Below are 27,043 nucleotides of genomic sequence, written 5' to 3'. Positions count from 1 at the left end.
TTGCTCATGTGCCTTATCGCTATTACGCATCAAAATTATTTAACGTGGGGTAAAAAATAATCATCATGCATAAAAATAACCATTTCTCCATATTTTTCATCATTCATTAAAAAAAGCGTTTTTAAAAGATACAAAAAGCAGCAGTTATCTAATTTAACATATTTTTGTAACGCCAATATAAATTGTTATTGCTAGGCTTTCATCCATTTTGTTTTCAAATGGGGGATGCGGTGACTTTTTTGCTTATCAACTTAGATGACTGTTTTACCATTGAATAATGTGGTCATGCTCTTTCTTATTGTATAAGGAACTACATACATGTGTTTTAGACAAACGACGAGTTCGAGTATAACAAATCGACACTGCATGTACGAGTATGAGTAAACGCCGTTCCCGGACATGTGTACCGGACCGATACGCGAATGCAGACCCTAGTTCAACTTTTTTATTTGGGTCAACAAAATTTAAGGCGTGGCGGAAAAAAAGGGAGCGTGCGGGGATGAAAATCTAGCAATTATTTTTAGTCGCCTAAGGCCACAACAAATTGATCATTTGTTCTATGGATTTTGCCAAAAAAAAGTAGGAGCGAGCGAGCGAAAAAAAAATAAAAATACTTTTTTTTAAATTTGTGGCAAATCAGAGGCGAGCGAAGAGCGAAAAATAAAAAAAATAAATAAAAAGGTTTATTTCTTACCAAATTTATCATACAATTATGTCAAGAAAAGCTTTTCAATTACAAACAACGGTTCTCAGTTATACATGAAAAGGTTTTGATTGTTACATGAAAATCTGTCTCAATATTTAACAAATGGCAATGAGATCCAGTGCTTTACTATTAACTTTAATTTAAACGTGGATATATTGTAAAGACAACATACCTCATAGTAACGTGCAATTATTCGAGGACCAAAAAGAAAACTATTGTATTCATTCTGTAACTTGCTATCACAAAAAACATTTTAGACTAGTAAGAGTAATTCATCATTTGAGCATTTCCAAATATTGGGTCAGGTCTAAATTTGAACCTCTTGAAGCACATGATAAAATTGTAGTGACATTGACATTGCAGAAGATTGAAAAAGTAAATAACACAGAGAACATTTCTAAAAAAAGAAACACTGTGGATTGAATTGCGGGACAACATACTAGAAGCAGGATCAGACAATTCTGCAAATGTGGCACCGGTTATTATTTTAAAGCAGGTGGTGTTTCCCTTTCAAGACCTCGCCTTGACCAAGAAAAGAATAACATGATGGCCCCATAGCTTCAATGACCGTAAGAAACAGGCCACTTTACTACAACTCGGTCAAAGAAAAATTTGGATAATCACAAAGAATTGAGAAAATTAAAACAGTCATTTTACTTATAAAAGATTTTATTTTCTGATTTAACTGATGTTATTTTCAAACTGTATGTGTTATGCACTAGTCAATTGTAACCACCAGCCCCCCCCCCCCCCCCTCTAGGTCTAGGTCTGGGGAATAGCGGGGACTTTCGGTCCAGCCTACCCTGCCGGGCATATCCACCGCATTCACCCGCCACTGCGGGGCCACCTGGTAGGTTAAAACACGGTTCATTTACCCGGCTATCCTCGGACCTGAGGGGAGAGCATGGGGGGGCGTGGTTACAAATGACTGGTGCATAAATACAGAATGTTTCTAAAACATTTACAAGTCCTACTATTTTTATCTGTTTTAAACAATTATGATTACTTCGACATTTAAGAATTTAAAAAAATTACTCACGAAAACATGTTCAATGGTTGTACCGTAAGTCGTGTGTTCGTGTATTTTAATGAAAGTTTTGCACTCAAAATACGATTTAGTTATTATTTAACACTAAATTTTGAGTACAAAACAATAAATTACTTAAAACACACATAAATAATTATTGCCTTCGACGCTGTGAAACTCTTGTTGTTTACTGAAGACTATAATCCTTTGACTATGACACTGATTTTCACTTAAAACGTTTATTTTACATTACAAATACTGAAAGTAACCTGAAACTTATGACCGGAAATGAATAACAACGGTGCGTCCTGCAAAATATTCCCGACAAAAAAGACTGTCAACAAATATCGGCTATTTTGCGGTTACCCGGACCTTATTTTGTCCTGACACGAGGAAAGTTTCCTCGCGAAGAATGTAAAGCATGGAATTACCTTCAAAAAGGCGAGGTCGACGTTGCAGGTTTAAATTCTAAGTAAAAGAATTTCAGAAAATAGAGGAAATTTAGAAGTCAACAAAAAATATAAATATGCGCGGCCAAATAGTATGTGCGGGCGCAAAAAAAGATTTTTTTTTATTTTTTTTTCGTTTTTCGAATTTTAGGTGCGGCAAATCCGACGAACAAATGATCAATTTGTTGTGGCCTAATGGGAAATATGTAAATCTGCGATGAAAAATCCAATTGTCTAGAACCCATAAATGTCTGTAAGTTATAGCTGCAGTGCATATATTTATACCGAAAGGAGCATGTCTATGGCTGCAGGATGTTCATAAACAAATCAGCTATCAAGTATTGTTTAAAGGAATGTAAGATAATGGCGGCTGGAACCTTTAAACAAATGTTTATTTATGATTAAATATTGTTTTTGAAGTTCGACATTTTGAATAGCGTTTATTCCATTCAACAAAAGGGTTAAGAATTTAGTTATCTTTAAGATTGAGGATGAGTCCCTGTGGGCGTAAGATTTTTTAATCAGTTTTCTTTTCTTTTTTTCCTAATTTTTACGGCTAGGGTTCGCACCCACTACAACCAAAATAATTGTTTTCAAAGAGTAAAATACTAGTTATAATAAAGAAGTACTTTCTGATGCATCAGAGGGAAAACAAAATTGGTGCCCAAACTTGAGCAAGTTCTTTTAAGGTTTCCCAAAAAAGGTATAAGTTTCAAGATCTATAAATTGTAGAAAGACAAGTTAAAGTTATAATGAATATAATTTATCGAAAATGAACAGCTTTTGTACGGCTTCATAATACGCATAAGCATGTCAGAGTTTCAGTTGCTATGGTTTCATCAAAAGATATAAATTTTAAGAAAAAAACAGGTGATCTCAAAATAATTTTAAGATCACGCTAGGAGTGTATATAAACCATTTAAACTGTGTTCATCAATACAGGAGTGTCAAAGATGCTAAAATTATAGTTAATACGCTCATACAACGGCATAACTAGACCAAGGGTGGTATTCAATATGCGGCTTAAGTCAATCTTAGGGTCATGCATCATTGACTTCATTCACTCCATTCGTCAGTTGTTAATAGCATGTAATCCGATTAGCTACATACTTCTTAGATCCAATTCAGACCATGCAGTATTGAATACCAGCCAAAATAAAAAAAATGCTAAGGTGGTATTCAATAAGCAACTTAAGTCAATATTATGGTCATACAGCGTTGACTCCATTCACTGTATAGGTCCGTTGTTAATATCGAGCAATCCGATTAGCTACATCGTGCTTAGATCCAATCGAGACCAGTTTTGAATACCACTCCTGGCCCATCATGCTTGGTGAACCTGTAGGCTTGTTCTACCGGAATAACTTTTTTAATGGAATACTGTAAAAGTGTTTTCCGGCATACGATAAACTAAACAGTAAACATTTTCATGACGTCATTTTCTGTACAACGTCATTCAACGTATACATTTGCGGTGTTGAGATTCAAAATGTAAAAAATAGCTTCTTTGAAAGTTTTTTGCCAAAATGTCAATAAAGAGCTCAATTATGGATATAGAAATATGTAAAATGGATGACACGTAGCCCACAGTCCGTCGTGGAGCTACGCCAGTTTGCATTTGGAATTTGAACGACAAACGCGTATTCATGTCGCTAATTACTTGCGACATTAACAAAAGGATGACACAGGATTATTTTACTGTACCACCTGATGCTACATTTTAACATGATTACAACTCTAAAAGAAAAACATGCATGGAGTTATAGTTTCCAAGGTGATATGTTGCAAAAAAACAAGCTTCTTGCGGTCTTTAAATTGTATTTGAAGTCACGCGTTGTCGATTTTAAAACAAAAAAGTATTTTAACACTGTGTTGTTTATAATTTCTTGTAACACGCATGTGAGCTTATAATTTTGAAACAGTTGCCATAGCATCCGTCGAGCATTAAGCTGTTAGACCAGAATTTGCGTATATACTATGGATTCAACAACAGTTATTTTGGGTGAGAGTGGTCTAATGGTATAGGTGTCCGCCTCTCACCCATGAGGATGTTGGTTCGATTCCCGATAGGGGTACTTTCTCACGGCCTCTTAAAATGGACGGCAGTACTGGCTTTTACCCATGGAGCGGACTCTAGAATGATTCTATTAAAGCTATCAATGTTTCGTCACAATCGAGTTAAAAGAAATTAGTCTACATTGATCAATTGACAACAGTTACAGTAAGAAGTTTGGAGCTGATTAGTTCTGCCCGCTTGCCCATATATATATATGGAGTCTCCCAAAATAGGTTCTGCCGTGGACATTTTACCGAGATTCATAAGCCAAAATCCGACATAACAAATCATTGGGTTCGTGAGTGAGGCCAGTAAGTAACGACCATACGTTATTAAGGTTTTCATAAAGTGGTGATATATTTCTATTTCCTGATTTGGCCCGGGACCAAACTTTTCGTTCAGCATGAGTCTGTCTGCTGGCTTTGAGTTTTCCTGTTTTATGATTATCCTTTCTCTTAGGGGCATTGTACAACAACTGTTGTTGTTTTCTGTTGATCAGAAGTATTTGGCATTGGTATTTTGAATTTGATGATACCTCCATCATTGTTTTATAAAAATAAGTGCGCTATTATTTGTTGTGTACGTCCTTACACATGAACACATTTTTTAGTTTTACTTTGTACAAGATAGCGTTGGCTCCGGGTTTTTCATATTAATGTTGTTGAATTGACTTGCTATGTATCACAACTTTACAAAATATTCATGCAAAAAATTGGGCTTTTTTGTAGATGGCTTTTTACTTCCAAAATTTTGAGAGATGATCTTGCAAAACATTTTGTATGGCGGTCATACATATTGAACAATTTAATTCATTTTCAATAGAATGTTTACTGTTTTGGGTAGGAATAGTACATCAGCTGTATCTCTAGACATTTTCACTCAATACGTTCTATACATAAAATGGTAATGAGTTCGCTCCTTAACACGACTGGCTTTGATTAGAACCCAGGCAATATCGAATTCCAGATAAACGCTTTAATGTTCTGACATTTAGCCCTTTTTAGACAACATTTTTCTTCATGTACTGTAAATAAGGAAGCAAACCCTTATCTTTCTGCACGCTACATTGGATGTTTTCTTTCATATTTTTGGATTGCAATTTATGCACATTTCAGACGACTCTATTCCCTATAAATTCCTTATCATCGGGGTCCTTATAGACTTCGAATTGTGCGTTCCGTTTTGTCATGCTTTGTTATGAACATAGCAAAACATTTTTATGAAGTCACTGAAATCTGATTAATGATGGATACATGAAAACGTTATTTTATAATAAAAAAAATCTCGTTCCCGCAAAAAAAATACGTCATTCTGTAATCTTAAGTGGGGTCCTGCCTTCATAAAGACGACCATTGCTTATTTTCATTTCTCTTCATTTTTCTTTCTATTCTATGACTTCTGAGCATTGTTCAACTGAGATTGGATGGTTCTGTGGTCTATTCAATCCGTGACGGACAAGCCATGGTTAAGAATGAGCATAAAGCTGCCAAAGATTACTCTCCATCGCGAGAAGCTTTCATTTCCTGGAGTGGAAACATGTAATTTTGGTTATTATCATCATAATAAACGAAATCGCTGTTAACTTTTAAATAGGAACTATTTATTTATATGCTTATACAATGAAATAACAACATTCAGATGTAACAGTTGTCACAAATCTTGTAAGGAACATTTCAAATCATAAGTGTATTAGTCTACTAGATCAGTAAATGCAGTCGAAACCAACTATGTCGAACTCTGTTATCTCGATGTTCCGGTTTTGCCGATTTGTTCGGTTAAGTTATACACTTTTTTATTCCGGTTATATCGAGTGTGCGTTATCTCGAAGTATTTCAGGAGGTCCCAACGACTTCGACACAGCGAGTTTTGACTGTAAATGAAGTTAACAGCGATGACGTAAGTCACGTTCCATCCACCCAGCAGTTCCTATGATACATTCAAATATGACGCTAAAGGAATGTAGTAAAAACATACTTCTTATACATTAGAAAAACAATCTGCATGCAAAGAACATGAAAGTCAATTTCCATTAAATATATGACTGTGCTCTTTCTTTTAAGCCAATCAAATTACAAAAAGCGCCCTGTTAGGAACATCCTTGCATTTTCTTATATCTCCGTAATTCCGGGCCTTGATTGAAGGCGAGATCGAAGTTGAGTGACACGAGAAAATATTCTTTGTTTGCTTTCGTGTTGCTAACTCCCGGCAACTTGATAGGGGAAATAATGAAACAATTTATCATCACCCTAGATAATGGTGGTGTGTAAGCGTCAATGAAACATCGGACGAAAATCATCTACAAATTGCTGTTGTATGTGATATCTGCTTGCTCAGACAGCATTCTATTCAGAAATACATTTCGTTTTTCGTCGGAAAATGTTTGATGGCTGTGTTTGCTGTATGCTTTATGAAGTAAAGTGAGCTATTTATACCCTTTAACCTCGCATGCTTATATCATCTGGTGGGTGCTATAAACCTTGGATTTTGTTTGCCTTTTCAAATTTACCTAATAATTTATTCAACTATGTGACAAACGCACTGGTTTCGCAACACCATTAGTAATCGCGTTATATGCTAATTAAGACTATATAGAGAATGTGAAGCACTCGAAAATAGCAAACCTATTAAAGCTTAATCAAAATATTACATTTTCACGCTTATCAGATTATATCTTTGAAATTCGATAGAGATCTAGTAGTAATCTTAATTAAATAAAAGTTGTTACAGTAGGAACTTATTGGAACTGACGACAGAAGATTGGCGTTCCCCGTTACACACTGCAATTTAGACTGGCTCTTGCTACAAGTTAGACTGGCTCTTGCTACTGGCTCATGCTACAAGTTAGACTGGCTCTTGCTACTGGCTCTTGCTACAAGTTAGACTGGCTCTTGCTACTGGCTCATGCTACAAGTTAGACTGGCTCTTGCTACAAGTTAGACTGGCTCTTGCTACAAGTTAGACTGGCTCTTGCTACTGACTCTTGCTACAAGTTAGACTAGCTCTTGCTACTGACTCTTGCTACAAGTTAGACTGACTATTGCTACTGGTTCTTGCTACAAGTTAGACTAGCTCTTGCTACTGACTCTTGCTACAAGTTAGACTGGCTCTTGCTATTGGCTCTTGCTACAAGTTAGTCTGGCTCTTGCAATAAGTTAGGATGGCTCTTGCTACAAGTTATACTGGTTAAACTATTTTGGTCATCACTCAGTCTTTGTAATCCTCGTCGACTTCAGCAGTTTTGGTTTTAATAATGGGTCATTTGGCACATAGAGCTTCCGTGAAATACAGGGGCTGCAATATGCATCATATTTGAACAATCTTCAAAGCCATGGCGTAAAATTATCCAATGTTCATTCGGAAGAGCTCAGCCATTTCCCATAGGAAAGAACCTAGGATGAATGCCGTTACATCAGAAGAAATTCGTAAAATTGAAAACAATCATATTAATCAATTCTAGTGGTTTAACGTGTATTTTGAATTACTAATTTTATATTGATTGCCAGTTAAGTGTATTATTGCATAAATAATTAAAGTTTAACTACTAGATCGAAATTACTACGCGATCTACTTGCAATCGTAGTTAAATGTAAAGATCTCTGACATTGAAAACCGTCTTTATACATCCGAGTTTGTTTTGTGAAAATGGACAAGGTATTCCGAAGAACCACCGTTATGAAATTACTTCTGTTAATTCTTCATCACCATCGTCATCCTCATCTAAATGTTCTTCATTTTCTCTCCTTCTCTATCTCTGCCTTTTTCACCTCTTCTTTCCGTCCATCTTTTCTTGTTCAAACATCTCTTTGCACGCTTACGATAGATTATACTCGTCACCAAGATTTCTTGTGACGAGTCTATTTGGTATTTCTCCATTGGCAGTGCAGAAGCTTGTTGCCCCCTTGGGAACAACAAAGTTAACAAACTAATGAATTGTATGTGCACGTTGGGCGATCCTCAGTTGTGGAATGAAATGTTAATTAATAAGTCGTGTCAATTATTTCAACGTCAAAGAGTGTTAACAGTCCAGTGTTGTGGAAGAAACGGAAATCAGTTTGGTCATTACGTACCAAATAAATAATCTTGGTTTAGAAATGTTAAAATAATGGATGCTTTTGAAGCATGTTTCATATCTGTTTGGAACTATATCCTTGTCCAGTTCAAATATATAGCGCAAGGTTGTCTGGTTAGCATACTCGCTCTCACCAAGGCGTCCTGGGTTCGATTCCTGACCAGGGTGTATGTGCGTTTGTATTATCCAAACTAGAAAAGTGGGTTTCTCTGGTTGTACTCCCGTTTCCCTCGTAACACAAGAACACACTTTCACACAACATTGTGCAACAAGAGTGACTAAACATAGTTTAGTTAGTATAGCTTCTTCACAATCGTTGTAAAATATATAAAGTTTAAACTTAAACTATATTCTCAGTTTCGAAACAAAGAGGGTTCATTTCTGACGTTGTGATTGTTGTTTGTTTTATGCGCATCTTCATCTATGTACGCATGTCCCTGTCTGGTTTGGACCATGCAAAAACTATTTCGACTGACTCCCGAAAACAGACTAACGTTTCCAAAATAACATACCATATATCACTTGTCATGCTGAGTTGAACTCACACTAACTTGGAAATTCCTTAGACACACCAGGTATCTTCTCTCGTTCGTTTTGTTACTGTGTAACATAATTAACGGTCCATGTGTCATCCCGAGTCTGTCGATGAACCATCCTCTTTTGATAATGATAATATCCAAAATTGGTCATAAATTCTGATACATCCAATATTAGTCATAAATTCTGGTTATGATCTAATAAGCTCCCCTAAGCTCAGTCGCGGTCTAAACGGGCCTAGCAGCCTCAAAATGTAACAAAAATAACGACGCCCTCATGGCTGTCTCGATATGCGTTTATCAATTACTTTAACACCGGATCGTTTTTAGCATTAATTCCACTGAAAGCGTAGATTGAGGCTAGAACTGTAAACTGTGCCCATATTTTCCCGGTCAGTGTCTCAAAGCATTCGTCGGTGATTTTGTTAGCGGGATGTTATCTGGACATTGAAAGTATCCGCGTCCCAAGATGGTCTTCACGTGTCAGACCTAATTCGTTCAAAACTGACGGCTGGGGATGGAAAGAGGCGGGCACAATCTCAGAGCACTCGACTTTGGTGTTAAATTCCTATGATTTTCTTAATTTGTATTTGGTAGTTTTAAGTTATTTGTACAGTGTGTGTGTATTTGAAGTTGATTCGTCACGCCGAACATCTGGATTTGGCAGTAGCTATTACAACTGCCATATTTAAGATTAGGTTATGATTTCGCAGAAGATTTAAATATGTCACCATGATAGATGATCACAACTTTCTTCAAAATTAAGCAGAAATTGGTTAAGTCTGAGATGTAATATGTTTTGTTCAACTAGATTTATAACATAGTTATGAACACAGTCCTGGGGAGTTTATGACAATGTACTCGTCATGTTATGACATTTACTTGAAACATTCCCAAATACTATTTAAAGACTTCATATCAGATATCGGTATCTACGTTTCTGTATAAAACATTTTCACTTCGGAAAACCCATTTTTTTTTCTTTTCTCTTACGGACAACATATAATATTAAAGACCCAAAGCTATTCCCCTGTAAATGAATAAATGATTTCCGTTGAAGTAAAACTGATGGTTTTTGGTTTTTGTGCAATGTTGCAAAATTGATGGAAAATATACACCATGAATTATGGGAAACATCAGCGAGGTAGTTGAGGTAGTTTCGATCTATCTGTTTGCGGTTTATTCACCGACTTCTAAATATGGAGGAAAATTAGGGAGAAAACGAGGTCTATATGTTTTCAGAGATAAATGATTTAGCGCGAGAGATTCAAATAAAAGTCAAAAGTAGTTATCAAATTTGTTTCCAAATATGCTGAGAGCAGGCACATTTGGTGATGTCTGTTCTGTTTTGGTATTTGTACGTGTGTATGTGGTATTTGTACGTTTTTGTCTCAAGTTCAGTGTCGTCTGGGTCCTTCTATTGGTCTGTTGCGGTATTAGTATGTGTGTATGTGGTAATGTACGTGTGTCTTTAGTTCAGTGTTGTCTGGGTCCTTCTATTGGTCTGTTGCGGTATTAGTAGGTGTGTATGTGGTAATGTACGTGTGTCTTTAGTTCAGTGTTGTCTGGGTCCTTCTATTGGTCTGTTGCGGTATTAGTATGTGTGTATGTGGTAATGTACGTGTGTCTTTAGTTCAGTGTTGTCTGGGTCCTTCTATTGGTCTATTGCGGTATTAGTAGGTGTGTATGTGGTATTTGTGGTATTTGTACGTGTGTGTCTCTAGTTCAGTGTCGTCTGGGTCCTTCTATTGGTCTGTTGCGGTGTTAGTATGTGTGTATGTGGTAATGTACGTGTGTCTTTAGTTCAGTGTTGTCTGGGTCCTTCTTTTGTGCCTTGGGTTTTTTACCTGATTTCTTAGTACTGGAGTTAGTGCTACTACTGGGCTCATCCGTGTAGGTTCATTCTTTTACTTAACTCAGTGTTCTTATGTTACAAAATTAGTAATTATAATACCGAAATATGTTCCAACATCCGAAATTCATGATAGATGAATACATATTCACGGTTACAAAATTCACGAATAACAGCTATCGGGCACAGTTTGTGTACATATGACATGAACAAAATACCTGATTGAGCATCCAAAGGGTGGTCACAAATTCCAATCAAGTTAATAAAGTCAGATAAACCTCATTGGCTGTTTTTGGCACAAATAGTTTATCGCTTCACTTAAATTATCTAGAGACATTTCTAAACATTGAGAATAGAGCTCTTAAGGTGGTGTATTAAACCACGTAAAAACGTTTGTCAACTAATTTGTTCCCTTTAAATTTCCGCTGTACTAAAACGAGGGAAACTACCTATTATGCTTCTAAGAAGAAGTGTTGATCGATGTCAATCGGGCAAAACAATCATGTTTCAGATGTGATAGTCGTGAAATGCTTTTACCAAACACTGTAGGTAATCTAATTCTATTTGGCCAATACGTGATGTTAGATTCTGATTGTGTACAATTGTCATAGAAGATTGTGCAATTAAATAAAAGCAAACAAAGTATGTTAGCAGATCGTGATTTTGAAAATATTAATCTTCTAAAATACTCCGAACCCAATAATTTTTCGGATGTGCTTTAAAACAACAGACAGGTGCATACGCTGAATATGATACAAAAAATAAATGAACTCGTGTTCCAATGGAACTTTAGTAATTTATAGTAAGGAAGCACAACTAAAAAACTCTCACATGAGAAGCAAGAAATTGCTAGCGAAACAATTTCAAGAAAGATTGTTGCTTATTTGAACCACTTTGAATGATCCATGAACTTTGTTTGCCAGGCGAAACACTTTCTAGGCCAGAAATCAGTGTTATAGATCTCTGGTATTCCTGGACTTTCTCACACAATACACTTTATACCGAAAATGGAAATGAGCCTCGCTCCTTGACACGACTGACTTTGATTAGAACCCCGGCAATATCGAATTCCAGATAAACGCTTTAATGTTCTGACATTTAGCCCTTTTTGGACAACTTTCTCTCTTCATATCCTCCAGATAAGAAAGAAATTCCTTATCTATGGACGCTTTATATGATTCTTTCATAATTTTTGGTTAGCATCATAGCAATTTATACTAATTTCACACATCTCTAACTTTGCGCAGTCCATATTTCGGGAAATTACGCGCTACACTTTGTCGTGCTTCTTTAAGTCACCAAAGATACATTCGCTATCTATTTGTTACAGAATGCCAAAATCAAAACCTTAAATAGCGAACATTTAAGGACATTCAATGAAATCATAAATAATGTAAATATGAGAAATGAGGGCCGTGTGAAGATTTTGTTTTTTTAATTATTTCTTTGAAATTAATATCTGCCAAAATGCACGATTCTATTATCTCAGTTGAGATTCTGCATTTATGAAGACGGCCAATGCCAATTTTCATATCTTTTCATTTTCCATTCCGACGTATGACTTTTGGGCATTGTCCAACTGAGATTGGATGTTCCGCGTCTATTCATTCCGTGACGGACAAGCAACGATTTAGAATGAACATAAAGCTGCCTAGGATTACTCTCCACCGCGAAGAGCTCTCATTTCCTGAAGTGGAAACATGTAATTTGGTTATTACTGAGTAACAATTTCCTTGTAAAGCATAAAACACATCAAAACGACGTAGAAGCTTATTTACATGAAACAAAAAACACAGACAAAAAACATAACACAACTAACAGTAACGTGATAAGTTGTATTCAACTTTAAAAAATTGCACTCCGTCAAATGCTTAGGTTTAAGTTTTTTAAATCTTATGTTAAAAGAATCAAAAGTTTCCAATCACTAAAATTTAGTACAATATCAAAATATGGAACCTGTTCCAATCACATACGCTAAATGTATGTAGTAATAAACTAACAACTTCGGTTGAATGAAATATGTTGCATGTAAAGAGCATGAAAGTCAAATAAAGGATTAAAACAAAGCTATGTATGGACGTTCTTGTACTTCCGTATATCTGAAATTCCGGTTCATGGAAATATCCTGTATGTGTTTATTTTCGTGTTGCAGGCTCCCGGCAACTTGATAAGGAAAATAATGGAACCATTTATCATCAAAAAAGATAATGGTGGGGTGTACTTTCAATAAAACATCGGAAGGAAATCATTTACAAATTGTTATTGAATGTGATATTTGTTTGCCTAGACATTTTCTTGTTCAGAGATACATTTTGTTTTTCGTCAGACAATCTTTGGTGGTAGTACTGGCTGTATGTTTTCTTATATGTAGAGACCTATTTTAAGATGCATGGGCCCCAGTTACTAGTGATCTCGCTTTCTTAGATGACTGGTGGAAATGCTGATATTTTAATATTTTGTTTTAAGGCATTTTACAATATGCAAATACATTTATTAAACGACTTGATAGATCACTGGTTACATTTCCCCCCACCTCATTATTCATCGCATTATAGACTAATTAAGACTCAACGGAGAACGTCTAGAACTCGAGACAAAAAGTATAATGAATCACTATTGAACAAAATATAACTTTTTCACGCAAATCAGATTAATTACTTGTAATTTTCATAGAAAACTAGCAGTAATCTTAATGAAGTAAAAGCCATTCGCAGTAGGAACTCATTGGAATTGACGAGAGAAGATTGGCGTTCCCCATTACACACTACAAGTTAAACTAGCTCTTGCTACAAGTTAGACTGGCTATAAGATAGACTAACTCTTGCTTCAAGTTACACTAACTCTTGCTACAAGTTACACTAACTCTTGCTACAAGTTAGACTGGCTATAAGATAGACCGACTCTTGCTACAAGTTAGACTGGCTATAAGATAGACTGACTCTTGCTACAAGTTAGACTGGCTATAAGATAGACCGACTCTTGCTACAAGTTAGACTGGCTATAAAATAGACCGACTCTTGCTACATGGCATATTTTTCCTACTATTTTTGTCATCAGTTGGCCATTGTTATCTGTGTTGACATCAGCACTGTCGTTTTAGTTTACAAGGTAGGTCAATTTCCAACAAACACCTTCCAGAATATGCAGACGATGTGCATCGTGCTTGAAGAGAGTCATGGCGTGAAGATACCCATTATTATGAAATTTATGTTGTCCTCTCTATTCATCATCATTGTCAAAAACGCCTAAATCGTCTACTTCTTTCTATTTCTCTTCCTCATTTCATCCTTCCTCCATCAGGTATCTTTGTGCAAGTTTTGCATTCTTTGCATTGCATAATAACCATAGCTTCCTTGTGGTGAGTCTATTTCATTTTTCTCCATAGAAAGTGCAAACGCTTGTTGGCCCCTGGGAATTATTTAACAGAATTAACACAAGAATGAATTTTATGTGCTAGTCGAGCGGTCTTCCATCGCGAAAAAAAGTTTGATTAAGTCTTGCCGTTAATTTCCTGTTTAGGACTGTTAACAGTCCTCTTGGTTTTGTGGGAGAAACGGGAACTAGTGTGGCAATGAAAATGTGTTTGAAGGAACTTGAATAAGAAAACAATAATAGGCTGTTTTAATGTGTTCGCGATCATGAAAATTGCTTAGTCTTGAGAATTGAATTAATCTACCACTATTTTTAAAAGCCAGAAAGTATATTGAGTCTGTTTCCTGTGTTTGAAATCCATAGCGGTTTTAATTTTCGACGTTTTGAAATTAGCTTTCGTCCATGTGAGTTTTGTGCATGTTTATTTCTCAGCGATATTAAGTATGATTTATATGCACAAATATATCTTTGTGGATTGGGCTGTGCGAAAATCATAACTAATAACTTCCTAAAACAGACAGACGTATCCAAATAACTTAATGAATATATCGCATGCCTTGCCGAGTTGTAGCGAATCTACTTCGATCTTCCTAAAAGAAACAGCAGATAGTTTCGATCGTTCATTTGTTGTCAAAATGTGTTTCTGTATAATATAATAAACGCTCCTTCTATACTTACGTCTTCCTTAATTTTACTAAAATTTCTCTCACTCAAAATACCACTCATAGCATCCATATTTGGTAATCCATTCTGGTTATAATCTAATTTTATTTAGTCCCTAATGTTTTGATGCAGCCCGGCGGGCCACAGCAGCTTCTTAATTTTACAAAAATAAACGATGTCCACATATTTATGTCCGAATACGGTTATCAGTTACTTTTTCTCCGGATCGTTCTTAGCATATACTCCCAACGGAGCCCTGAAAGCGTAGAACGGAGCTATAACTGTAAACTGTACCCATATTGTTCCCGATCGATGTCTCTCTGCATTCGTCGGTGATTTTGTTAGCGGGGTGTTATCTAGACGCTGTAATGTATCCGCGTCCCAAGGTGGGCATCGCACGTCATACCTTGTTTGTTCAAGACTGACAGCTGGGGATGAAGGAAGAAGGAGGGCACAATCTCTGAAAACTTGACTTTTGTGCGTTTCTTAGAATTTCACCCTGGGTTGTTTAACAATTCTAATCATATGTGGATGTGTATTTGATTCGTCATGGCAAACGTCTGTATTTGTTTGTGAAAGGTTACAACTACCTACCAAATTAAAAATTAACAAATGAGTGCTTAGAAAATATAAATATGCCTATGGACAAAATGTAAACATATGATCATAGTTTTGCAAACAAATAATTCGGAAATTGGTAAAAAAATAACAAAAAAGTGTGAGCTTTTGGTATAGTTAACAAATTAAATATGTATGGTTCTAGAAACATAACACTATAATTTTATGTGTGTATTATTGAGACGTTTTCATTGTTTTCTTTTTACAAACTACACATATCCTAATGATGTTGGCTAATATATGTATACATATTAATTCGAATATATAATTCAACGTTCTCAAAAACGACTCATATTAAAGACTTCAAAATATTTCCAATAAAGGATCAGTTTCTGTCATGAACATTATCAATTTGGACAACACTGGCAAACACCGAAAGCCATTCCCCGGACACTGAATAAATGACTTCTGTTAAAGTCTAACTGATGGCGTTTGGTTTTTGTGCAATATTGCGGAATTGATTGAAAAAATACTCTCGGAATATGGGAAACATCAGTGGGATGTTTTAGGCTGTTACGTCCTCTTATCTGTTTGCAGGCTATTCAGAGTCCATCGAATATGGGGGAAATTACAAATAAAACAGGATCTGGTTCCAAGAATAATATGTGGAATTCTACTATGTGCAATAACAGCTAGTGCGTTATCGGCAGATTGGGTGTATATGTTTTCAGAGATAAATACATTAGCGTAGGAGATTCAAATTTGCTTCGAATGAATTTGTTCCCCAATGGGTTGAAAGCAGGCAAAACTGATAAAAAATATGCAGCATTTATTTGTCTTATAAACGTTGTTGTTTCTTTCATCAAACACATGCTGTTTCTAATGCAAACTGTCCAAAGAGAATGATAGATGAGTAATTACACGGTTACAAAGCCTTTCGGAACCTGATTTTGCACGCTTCGCTTATATAACTTAGTCAAACCCATACGTACAAAATGATCAATAATAATATTTGACCAATCTAAAGTTGTCAAGAAATACTAGACAAATTAACGTTTTATGATGAACTTCATTAACATAAATTGTTCTTCGGTCAACTTTGGTAATCCTGATACGTTTCTGGACATTATAAGGAAACGATACTTTTGGGCACTGAGCACTTGAATTGGTCTATTGAACCTCATAAAAGCACTTGTCAACTTATTTTTCCTCTATTAATTTCCGCTGTATTCGGAAATGCGGGATTCCATCTATTAGCCTCCGCAAGAAAAAAGGCTGATCGATGTCCATCGGGCAAAACAATCAAATTCATATTTTGGATGTGCCAGTCGTGAAATGCTTTTATCAACCTCTGGTATAATCTAATTCTCTTTAGCAAATATGAGATGTTTGATTCTGATGGTGTACGATTGTCATTCGAGACCCTGCATTGTGCAGTGAAATAAAAGCAAACATTGGATGTCAACAGGTCGTGATTTTGCAATTATCAAGTTTCTGAAGTAGTTCGTCTCCGATAATGAGACTGGTTTTAAACAAAAGTATGTTGCATCAACCGAGTATGATAAAGCAACCCTTAGCAATTGTTGTTTTATATTTGTCTCAATATGTAAATGAAAAAATGCAGAAACAAGTCCCGTAAATGACACAAGGTCAACGCCGAAAACTCCCCAAACAACCCAAACATCCACAAATAACACACAACATAATTTTTAGGTTTTGTCAGCTAGTCTTTAATTCGTTATATTGGAAAACATGATATAAGTCGCCTTCTGAATAACACATTAATTATATATTTTGTCATGGACGGAAGTGATATTTACAATTTAAACAAAAAACACCCTTTCTTTCTTCAGTCATAATAGTTCGGACTTAAGAAGCCGTGCTTTTCAATTTATCAATGAACCGAAATGCTAAGAAACGCACTCCTTACGAAGGCACACAAGTGAATGAATCACAAACAATGTCTAAACAAAACAGGATATGGCCAATATTTATAATTGGATTTCCCTTTAAAGTCTAAAAATCAGTGAGTTCGTGAGTGAAACCAATACGTTATGAGAAGTTATTAAGGTTTTCATAAAATGGTGATATATTACCATTAAGACCAATAATTCTTTCAGCCAAATTCTAGTTTGTATCATGTAAATAATTTGATTGTTCCTCTGTTTTATAATCGATGGTCTTTTCTGTTGGTTCCTTTTTAGTATGGTAAAAATGCTTTCAGGGCCGTTCCGTATCCGTACCGTGATACTACTGTAGAAAAGGGGATTTAATTGTCCGTCGAAAGAGAATGGAGTGATCTGATTTTATTTCATTTGTCCTGAAACATACAATTGATGTCTTTGTAATTAAATTCAAAATTACAACTTTTCAAAGTATGGTGTTCAATACAGCAGTTTGATTTTCTTTTTATGGTGAAATGTGATATTAGGCAGAAATCAGTTTAATATATCTAGCGGTGTTCCTGGACTTTCTAACTCAATACACTTTATACAGAAAATGGAAATGAGTCCCGATTGGCTTTGATTAGAACCCCGGCGATATCGAGTTCCTGATAAACGCTTTAATGTTCTGAAAGTTTGCCCTTTTTGGACAACTGATTGTCTCGCACCATAGATAAGAACGAAACGTCTTATCCTTCTTGTAAAGCCTTTATTATCGCGGTCCGTATCTTCACAAACTGCTCGCTCCGTTTCGCGCTGCTTTATGCACAAAACATACCTTTGCCATCTCTTTGTTACAGTTTGGCATTTAGGAATCAAATAAGTCATTATTAGGAGTTGATCATGGCATTGTCTATCTGAGATTGGGTGTTCTCTTGTTCATTCATTTAGTTACAGACAAGCCTGGATTAAGAAAGTACTTCAAGCTGCCTTTGATTAATCTCCAACCCAAGGAGTTCTCGTTTCCTGGATTGAACACATGTAATTTGGTTATTACTGAATAAAATCACAGAAAATTAAGTATGGAGGTCATACTAATTTATTGAATCACACTTATCAAGTTGTTTTGTATATGAACGACAAATGAACGAGGTGACGGTTGGAATGAGTATTTAGTTATATAGAAAATCAGAAAATTGCACTCTCCGTAAAGCAGACGTAATGAAAGTCTCAAACTTTTCAAACCACTTGAAGCGATGTCTGGTTCATGTCTCCTATGCTTGCACCCACGCAGCTGTTCCCGCGTAACATTCAAACTCGAAGCTAGATGAACGTAGTAAAAACATACTTCTTATAAATTAGAAAACCATGCTGCATGAAGGGATCATGAAGGACATTTAATATTTAATATGTCACTGTGCTATTTCTTTAAGCCAACCAAATTACAGCATCGCCTTGAAGGGATTTTCTTGCATTTCTTTATATCTCTGTAATTCCTGGTCTTGATTGAAGGCGAGATCGATGTTGAGTGACACGAGAAAATATCTTGTGTTTACTTTTGTGTGTCTTTCTCCCGGCACCTTAATAAGTCAAATAATGAAACCATATATCATCGACAAAGATAATGGTGGTGTGTAACCGTCAATGGAACATCGGAAGAAAATCATTACCAAATTGATGTTAAATGTGATAGCGCCTTGCCAAGACAGTCTTTATGTTGATTTCGAACATATCGGTGGTAGTATTTGATGTATATTTTCTTAAATACAGAGACCTTTAAAAGTGGCGTGAGGTGCTTTGACACTTGACACTTGACCCATTAAATATTACTTCATAGACTAATTAAGACCCCATAGAGAACGTCTAGCACTAGGAGGAGAAATCATATTGAAGCTTTATCCAAATATTACTTGTTTACGTTGAAGTTTAAGGGGAGCGGACTGCAGTGATCATTATTTGCAACTAGGAACTCATTGGAAGTCATGAACGAATATTTGTGGTCCCTATTACAGGCTACAAGTTGGACTTGCTCTTGCTACAAGAAGTGCTTGTCCAGCTGTTTTGGTGATCAATTTGTCCTCGTAATATTTGTCGACATCAGAAATGTCGTTCAAGTTTACAGTATAGGTCAGTTTCAAAAAGAGCTTACAGTGGATGCATATTCAAAGAATTTTTGAAGATATCCGTCATAATGAAAATGAATATGTCTGCTCTTCATTTCCATCGTCACACTCGTCTAAATTCTCTTCTGCTTTCTCTTTCTTCCATCTCATTACTTCAAGTTTACCTTATTCAAAGTGTCTGCAATTTATACACTTGGTTATCATCATTACCAGCGTCTTCATGTGGCGAGTCTATTTTGGTTTTCCTCATTTGCATTTTTCTTTGTTCATAGCTATCTTTGCACTTTTCGCACTATATTATTATCATCACCATCCTCATGGCGCGCCTATCTGGTTTGCCTCTATTCCATCTTTCCTTGTTCGTATTTCTCTTCGCACTTTTGGCATAAGATTATAATCATCACCAAAGTTTCCTTGCGGCGCGTCTATTGTGTTTTTCTTCTCCGTAGACAGTGCAGAAGCTCGTAGGCCCTTGGGATTTATTAAACATAATTAACACAATAATGAATTGTTTGTGCAAGTCGAGCGATCTTTCAAGTGTGGAATAAAATTTTGATTAAATCTTGTCGTTTATTTCTCTTCCAAGACTGATTACAGTCCGCTGGGTTTCATTAAAGAAACGGAAATTCAGTTTATTTATGAAACTTGGATTCAAATTCAGAATTTCAGAGTTTATTGGCGAATCAAAATGTCTAAATAAAAAAGGGTTTGAAGCGTTTTGAATTAAAACAACAAGTATATTTTTGTTTCTAATATTCTTCATATCTGTACAATAGCTTATTCGTGAGATTTAATCATTAAATTTACCACTGTTTTTGGAAGCAAAATATTACTTGCAAGAACATAGTTGACCGGTAGTTCAGTGGATAGTGCATTCGCTTCTGCCCTAGGCTCCCGGGTTCGATTACAGGTCTGGGCGCATGTGAGTTTGGGTTGTGGCCAACAAGTCGGACAAGTGAGTTTTCTACGGATACTCCGGTTTCCGCTACAAAACAAGACCACACTCTCGCGCAACATTGTGCCAATGAGAGTGATTAATAAAAGTCGCAGTAAATTGTTTCACCATCGTCGTAAAAAGTTGAATCTTACTTGAAACTCTTTCAATACGTACACTGTGTGACATTTGTTCTCAGTATTTTTGGCGCGTCTATTGCACTGTTATTGTAGATATGTGTGCACATGTCTCTGTCTGTTGTTGACCATTTACAAATCCTAACTAATGACTTCCGTAAAACAGACAGACGTATCAAAACATCTAAATGGATGTATCGCATGTCATGCCGGGTTGTAGCAAATTCGATCCTTCTCATAGGCTCAGCAGATTTGTGCGCTCGTTCATCTCGTTGTCAAAATGTGTTTCTGGGAAACATAATTAAGGGTTCCACTCTACATGCGTCTTCCAATGTTTGACCAGAATTTCTCTCTCAGTTATAGTAACATTCATTATTGGCCATATATTGTAGTACATCGGCAATTAGTAATAAATTCTTGTACATCCGTAATCATTCATAAATTCTGATTATTATCTAATTTGGTCCCCGTTCTTCGTGCACAGATGCGGCACAACTAGGCCAAGCACCTTCTAAATCTTGCAAAAATAAACGGTGTCGTCATATTTATGTCCGTATAAGGTTATCAATTACTTTTCACCGGATCCTTTTTAACCAGACTCCCAGTGGTCCCCCAAAACCATAGAACGAGAATATAACTATAAAATGTACCCATATTGTTTTCTTATTATTCCTGCTAAATGTCTCTTAGCGGTCGTCTGTGATTTTACTAACGGGGCGCTATCCAGACACGGTTATGTATCCGTATTCCTAGGTGGCCGAGACGCGACAGACCACGATTGTATAAAACTGACGGTTGGGGAAGGAGAGAGTATGCACTGTCTCAGAAAAAAACATGACGTTAGTTTTTACTTTATTTGATTTGGCAAGTTTTTACAGTTCTATGAAAGCGTGAATGTGTTATTGATTTGTCAAGCCAACCGTCTGAAATTGTTGTTAACTTCTACAACTACCATATTAGTTGTTAGAACTTTTAAATATGTCTATGACATGATAGGTATGAGGTTTTGGTAAAGTTTGTAGGTGTTATATTTATGGCTCAACTAGATATATTACAAAATTATAAAGACGTTCCTGTGTTGTTGTTTTTGTTGTACACATCTTGTGGTGCCATAAATTTGTTTAAACTTAGATTAAAGATTTTAATTCGGACAGCATGTTATAATCTTTTTTAACTAGCAACAACTCATAGTAAACACCGAGATCTGTTCCACAGACACGGAATTAATGGATTTTGTTAAAGTGTTATGAATGGCTTTAGTTTTTTGTGCGATATTACGAAATTGATGGAAATATTTTTTACCCTAGTAATATGGGAAACATCACTGAGATATTTAAGGCTGTAACGTTCTTATATGGCTGTTTGCAGGATACTCTCAGACTACTTAATACTGAGGGAAATATTGGGTGTAAATGTTTTTAGAAAAAAAAACTTTTACAAAATTGATTTAACAATGGATTAAGCTATCGAATTTGTTTCCGAAATTGGTTTAGAGCAGAAATGAAGAAAGAATAAGTTTTGTCTAAATAAAAATAGTTATAGCCAATAGTTCAATAAACCGCAATGTATGTCAGAAGAATAGCACGGCTTTACAATTAGTTAATTACACCTTCCGATCATATCTTTATACATAAATGAAAAGTATGAATTCGTGTAAATATCGGTAAAAGACATGACTGATCAAGATTCCAAGAGTTATCCCGACTCAATTTAAATTAAGAAACTTTCGGAACTCTTTGCCAATTTTCCATCCTAAATAACCTTGGATATATGCCGGTACATTATTAGAAGTAGTTCTTAAAAGATGAGATAAAAATATTAATTAATAGTAGTGTTTTACCGTGTATGTTGAAATACTAAGGTTAAATTGATTGCCAATGAATTAAAGTTTAACTGCTAAATTGAAATCACTACGCGATCTACTTGCAGCGTAGTTAAACTGTTAAGATTTCTTACATTTTAAACCGTCCATATACATCCGCGAGTTAGTTTTTGATGGGAAATGGCTGAGGAGTTCCGAATGCTTAAGAAAGTCGGATTAACCAGTAAGGCTCCCTTGACATAAATTGTTGCCCGGTCCACGTAAGTCTCAGGAGCATTCCTGGACATTATAAGGAAACGACCCTTTAGGGCATTGGGCTCTTTAACTGGTGTATTGAACCTCGTAAAAGCATTTGTCAGCTAATTTGTCCCCTATTAATTTCCGCTGTATAATAAAATGCGGGGAACCATCTATTAGCCTCCCCAAGAAATAGGTGATCGATGTCCATCGGGCCAAACAATCTAATTCATATTTTGGATGTGATATTCGTGAAAGGCTTTTCCCAACCTCCGCGGATAATCTAATTCTCTTTAGCCAATGGAAGAGTTTAGCTTTTGTCATAGGATTGGGCAGGGAAATAAATGCAAACAAAGAATGTCAGCAGATCGTGATTTTGTTATTATCATGTTCCTGAAATATTCCAAAACCGATAACAAGTATCTGTAAACAAAGGTTTGTTGTATAAAGGCAAAACACATATATGGTAAACAAACTTCATAAAGGCAATTCTAAAGTCCAAATATTAGTCATTGGTGTTGAAAATAGTCGTGAAATGTAAATACAACTTTTTAATAACAGTCTCCGCGTGCCGAATATCAAAATATTTCAAACAACAAAGACGTTTTAATGGCGATTTAAGCCAAACGTAGATCGTTGCATTTTACGCGAATGTAATGATATTGTAATTATGTATAATTATTTTTTATTTGAATTCGACTTGATGACAGCTAAAGGCTGATATCAATCACTCTAGATCTCGTTTTCTGCGTAGACACGAGTACTAATGTCTTGATAACAGTCCAAGGCAATTTACCTCTAGCTGGTTGGACTCAAGACCATAGCCTTTCGGGTTAGGGTCGGATTTCTATATAATTGCATATATTTATGCACATCATTACGTATAAACAATTCGTCGTTTGTGTTATTTCAGCCGTTAACGGCGAAGCGGCCGGCGATGGCCAACAACCACTTCGAGCCCTACGAGAAGGAATGGGGAAATGGAACACGTGACCGGAAGGACCGCCACAGCCTTGGCAAGCGCAGCAGCGTTAGCAGCTGCAAGGGCCGCTACGGGCGCTCAAATAGCCGTGCCCGCAAGAAACAGACGTCAGAGGAAAGCTGTATAGCCAATCTGAAGATGATTCTACAGTGCTACAATGTGTTCATACTGGTAAGGAAGGGGATGGATTGTTGTTTCTTAAAATTTACTTTTGTCTTCTTATGCGCATGTCTTTTGACGTAAGTCGAAACCCGTTGGTTCGATATTGTTTGGCTCGATTTTCTCGTTTGATCGGACAGATTTTGTTTTTACTCTTTGTGAACATTCCCATTTCGCTTGACATTCATGAGGCTCAAAGTTTTTTGGCCGGTCCCTTTTATATCCAGCCAACGGTTTTCGACTATAATTTATTATAAATATAGTATCACTTGTTTATAGTGCTGGCGACGAGTGGGCATCTACTAGTATCTTGCTCAAAACTTTGAACCAATGTTTGTTTAGGATCACAATTTTCTCGAAAGCTAGATTGTCTATTATCTATCAGCCCATATCAATTTGCGAACTTTTTTCACATGTTTGGTCTTAAAGTTGTGTTTCTTCAAAAATAGCATTTGGTACGACATGTATATTGATCTACAGCTTAGTTTAACTGCATCTTCCCAATCAGGTTATCTGACTAGCTGTGATTAAATCCCAATTAGAGCCTCGCAGCCTGTTTAATCACGGCAGAACTGTGAAATATTCATTACTTTACTTAAGAACGTGTGGAGCGCACCGATATCTTCCATCACTATAAGACTGGTTTAAGTTCCCTACAATTCTAGCATCAATTCCCCGACACAGTCCAACATTTACGGAAGCTGTTAATCTATTAAATATTCATTTTTTGACGCCTATCTGCGTTCGCAATCTCGGCTGGCTCTCTCTCTATTTTGTGTGAGTTTGATCACCCGTCTTTACTTAGATTGACGGCTCCAACCCTTATTTACATCAGAACAAGTATAGATCGACTTCGATTTCCTTCTTAAAGAAATGTTCCTGTAATTCAATTATACCTCTAGAAAACACTAAACTATAGTTTCACACATACTGGGTGTTTATTGCCTTGTACGAGTACGCAGTTGCCTGTAAGAACTGAGGAGTCACTTATTCCGTCAGCGAAAGAAAAAAAATGCTTTTAACCGCAAAGTAGCCATCATTTTAGCTTCTTTAATAATGTATTTTTCTTATTTTGGCGAAAACACATCGGGGTATTGCCAAAGCGCTGAACCAGTGTCAACGCTATTGATGTCGACGAAGTTGTCGTTTGGTAAAAGCTTGTGGGGTCCACAAGAAACCAAAACACAAGTTACCATTAACAAGACGCACATAAGCAACAACAGCGTGTACACCCCCAAATTTATGCAAATTTGACATACGTAGTTTGCAGTTTAAACGCAATATAACTTAATTAAGCCCAATTCATAATATTTTCTGTGGCATTCATACTGTTCCAATTCTTCACAGCCCTACACAATTTACACTGTGTCCCTTTTCTGCAGCACGTTTGCCTTAAAATCTGGCTAAAGCGTTTTTAGCCAAGTTTTAAGGTAAGATTGCTGCAAAAAGCTCTAATGATATGCACCAATCATCATTGTGTTGTACTTCGTAAACATATTTTTACTTTTGTTTGTTCCCAATTTCCATAATACTGCTGAGAATATTTATAAAATATTAAATGGGAATTAATTGCGTTTACCCATGTTGGCATTTTTATTTTTATTTGACCAATTCCAAAAAAATATCAGCCGACACATTGTTAAACAATCCGGCGTTTTCAACAACTCGTCCTCTGCCTGATATCCAAGGGCCATTTCAATAAAAGTCTTTCTCGTGCATTAAAATGATTTTAGTGTCATAGTTTCGTTATGTTGCTGTATAGTTGCTGTATAGTGAATTGAACTTTAACCAGAATTGAAAATGAACACAAAGTTGAGGAAATAAAGCAAATCAATGGGTTGCCATTCGTGACGTTTATTCAGATTTAAGATGATTGAAGTGGCGAGTGATCTATTAGAACGACCACCATGATAGAAGTTACGACTGAACTATTGAAACGGCCCCACGACTGAAGTTACGACTAAACTATAGTTTCGCCCCATGATTAAATTTACGACTGAACTATTCAAACGCCCCCCTCCTATGATTGAAGTTACGACTGACTTATTGAAACGCCCCCCCCCCCCCCCTCATGATTGAAGTTACGCTTGAAATATTGAGACAACCCCCATGTTTGAAGTTACGCTTGAAATATTGAGACGGCCGCCATGATGAAGTATTGTCTAAAATATTGAGATGCCCCCGATGATTGAAGTTACGCTTGAAATATTGAGACGTCCCCCATGTTTGAAGTTACGCTTGAAATATTGAGACGCCCCCCCCCCCCATGATTGAAGTAACCCCTGAAATATTGAGACGCCCCCATGATTGAAGTCACCCCTGAAATATTGAGACGCCCCCCCCCCATGATTGAAGTAACGCCTAAAATATTGAGACGCCCCCCATGATTGAAGTAACGCCTGAAATATTGAGACGCCCCCATGATTGAAGTAACGCCTGAAATATTGAGACGGCCCCCATGATTGAAGTAACGCCTGAAATATTGAGACGCCCCCCATGATTGAAGTAACGCCTGAAATATTGAGACGCCCCCCGTGATTGAAGTAACGCCTGAAATATTGAGACGGCCCCCATGATTGGTGTTCATCATGAAAACAGACAAATCAAATTTGCAGTAAGTTTATGTCTGTTGGAGGACACATGTTTTGTTTGTACTAACATAAAAGTACGGCAATAAAACATAGCAGCTAATCATGTTCTCCGTGCAGGATGGCCACGGTCTGTAAGCTCGTTCCGATGAATAACGGGAGAACCATGTTGTGTTTTAATAATGCAATCCTTAGCCAAAGTTTCAACTTGACGGAATTTTGTAGAACGATGCAACGCTGAACTTTTAGCCAAGAATTGCATCAACAAAATACAAGCAAAGCTAAAATGTTCCACACGTATAGAGGTAAAAATATCATAGTCCTTTATAGGCTAAGATTTTTTTTTATTTCTTTTCTGTCAAAAAAAAAATGATTTTGGAATAAGCGTCACTTACTCGATTGTTTACATCGGTTGTGACCCGTGATGACCAATGTGAGAACCCCTTTAAGTCACGTGGTTACTCACCCTGTGTTGTACGTACTCTGTCTTGGTAGGATAAGAATGGGTTCGTGGTAAAGACACGCCTCTCACCACAGAGCTTGTGGATTCGATTCCCAACAGCGATATTTTCCCACGACATCTCAAAAAACATCTAAACTGGTTCTGCTTTTTGAGTGACTCATATGAGCTCTCATCTGTCTTAATAATCGAACTTAAAAAATAAGTTTTAACTATTAACACTTTGGCATATCAGAAGGAACGGTCAATTTCTTAGAAACTCGGTCTTGGCTTACCAAAATATGTGTTACCGTTCTGCCTACTAGATTGTGTTCTACATAAACTATCTTGTAATGAAATTATGGAATATTGCAGTATCCGGAATTTGGTATCATAAAGCTATTAGTAAAACCATTTAGACCCACGACGGTCCCTGTCACATACGCGGTAA

At 36.4% G+C, this 27,043-nt stretch overlaps 1 protein-coding gene across 4 annotated transcripts in view; it reads left to right on the top strand.

Annotated features, from left to right (window-relative positions):
• LOC128214587 (CD82 antigen-like) overlaps window positions 1–27,043 on the top strand; it is a 64,238-nt gene that overhangs the window by 23,608 nt on the left and 13,587 nt on the right. For all 4 annotated transcript variants that reach the window (XM_052921143.1, XM_052921140.1, XM_052921144.1 and 1 more), the window contains exon 2: window positions 23,338–23,577. In XM_052921143.1, the coding sequence (XP_052777103.1) occupies window positions 23,338–23,577 (240 nt within the window). The remainder of the gene's footprint in view (window positions 1–23,337; window positions 23,578–27,043) is intronic.

This window comes from Mya arenaria, chromosome 13, assembly GCF_026914265.1.
Source record: "Mya arenaria isolate MELC-2E11 chromosome 13, ASM2691426v1".
NCBI lineage: Eukaryota > Metazoa > Mollusca > Bivalvia > Myida > Myidae > Mya > Mya arenaria.
This window is presented reverse-complemented; position numbering and strand designations above follow the sequence as displayed.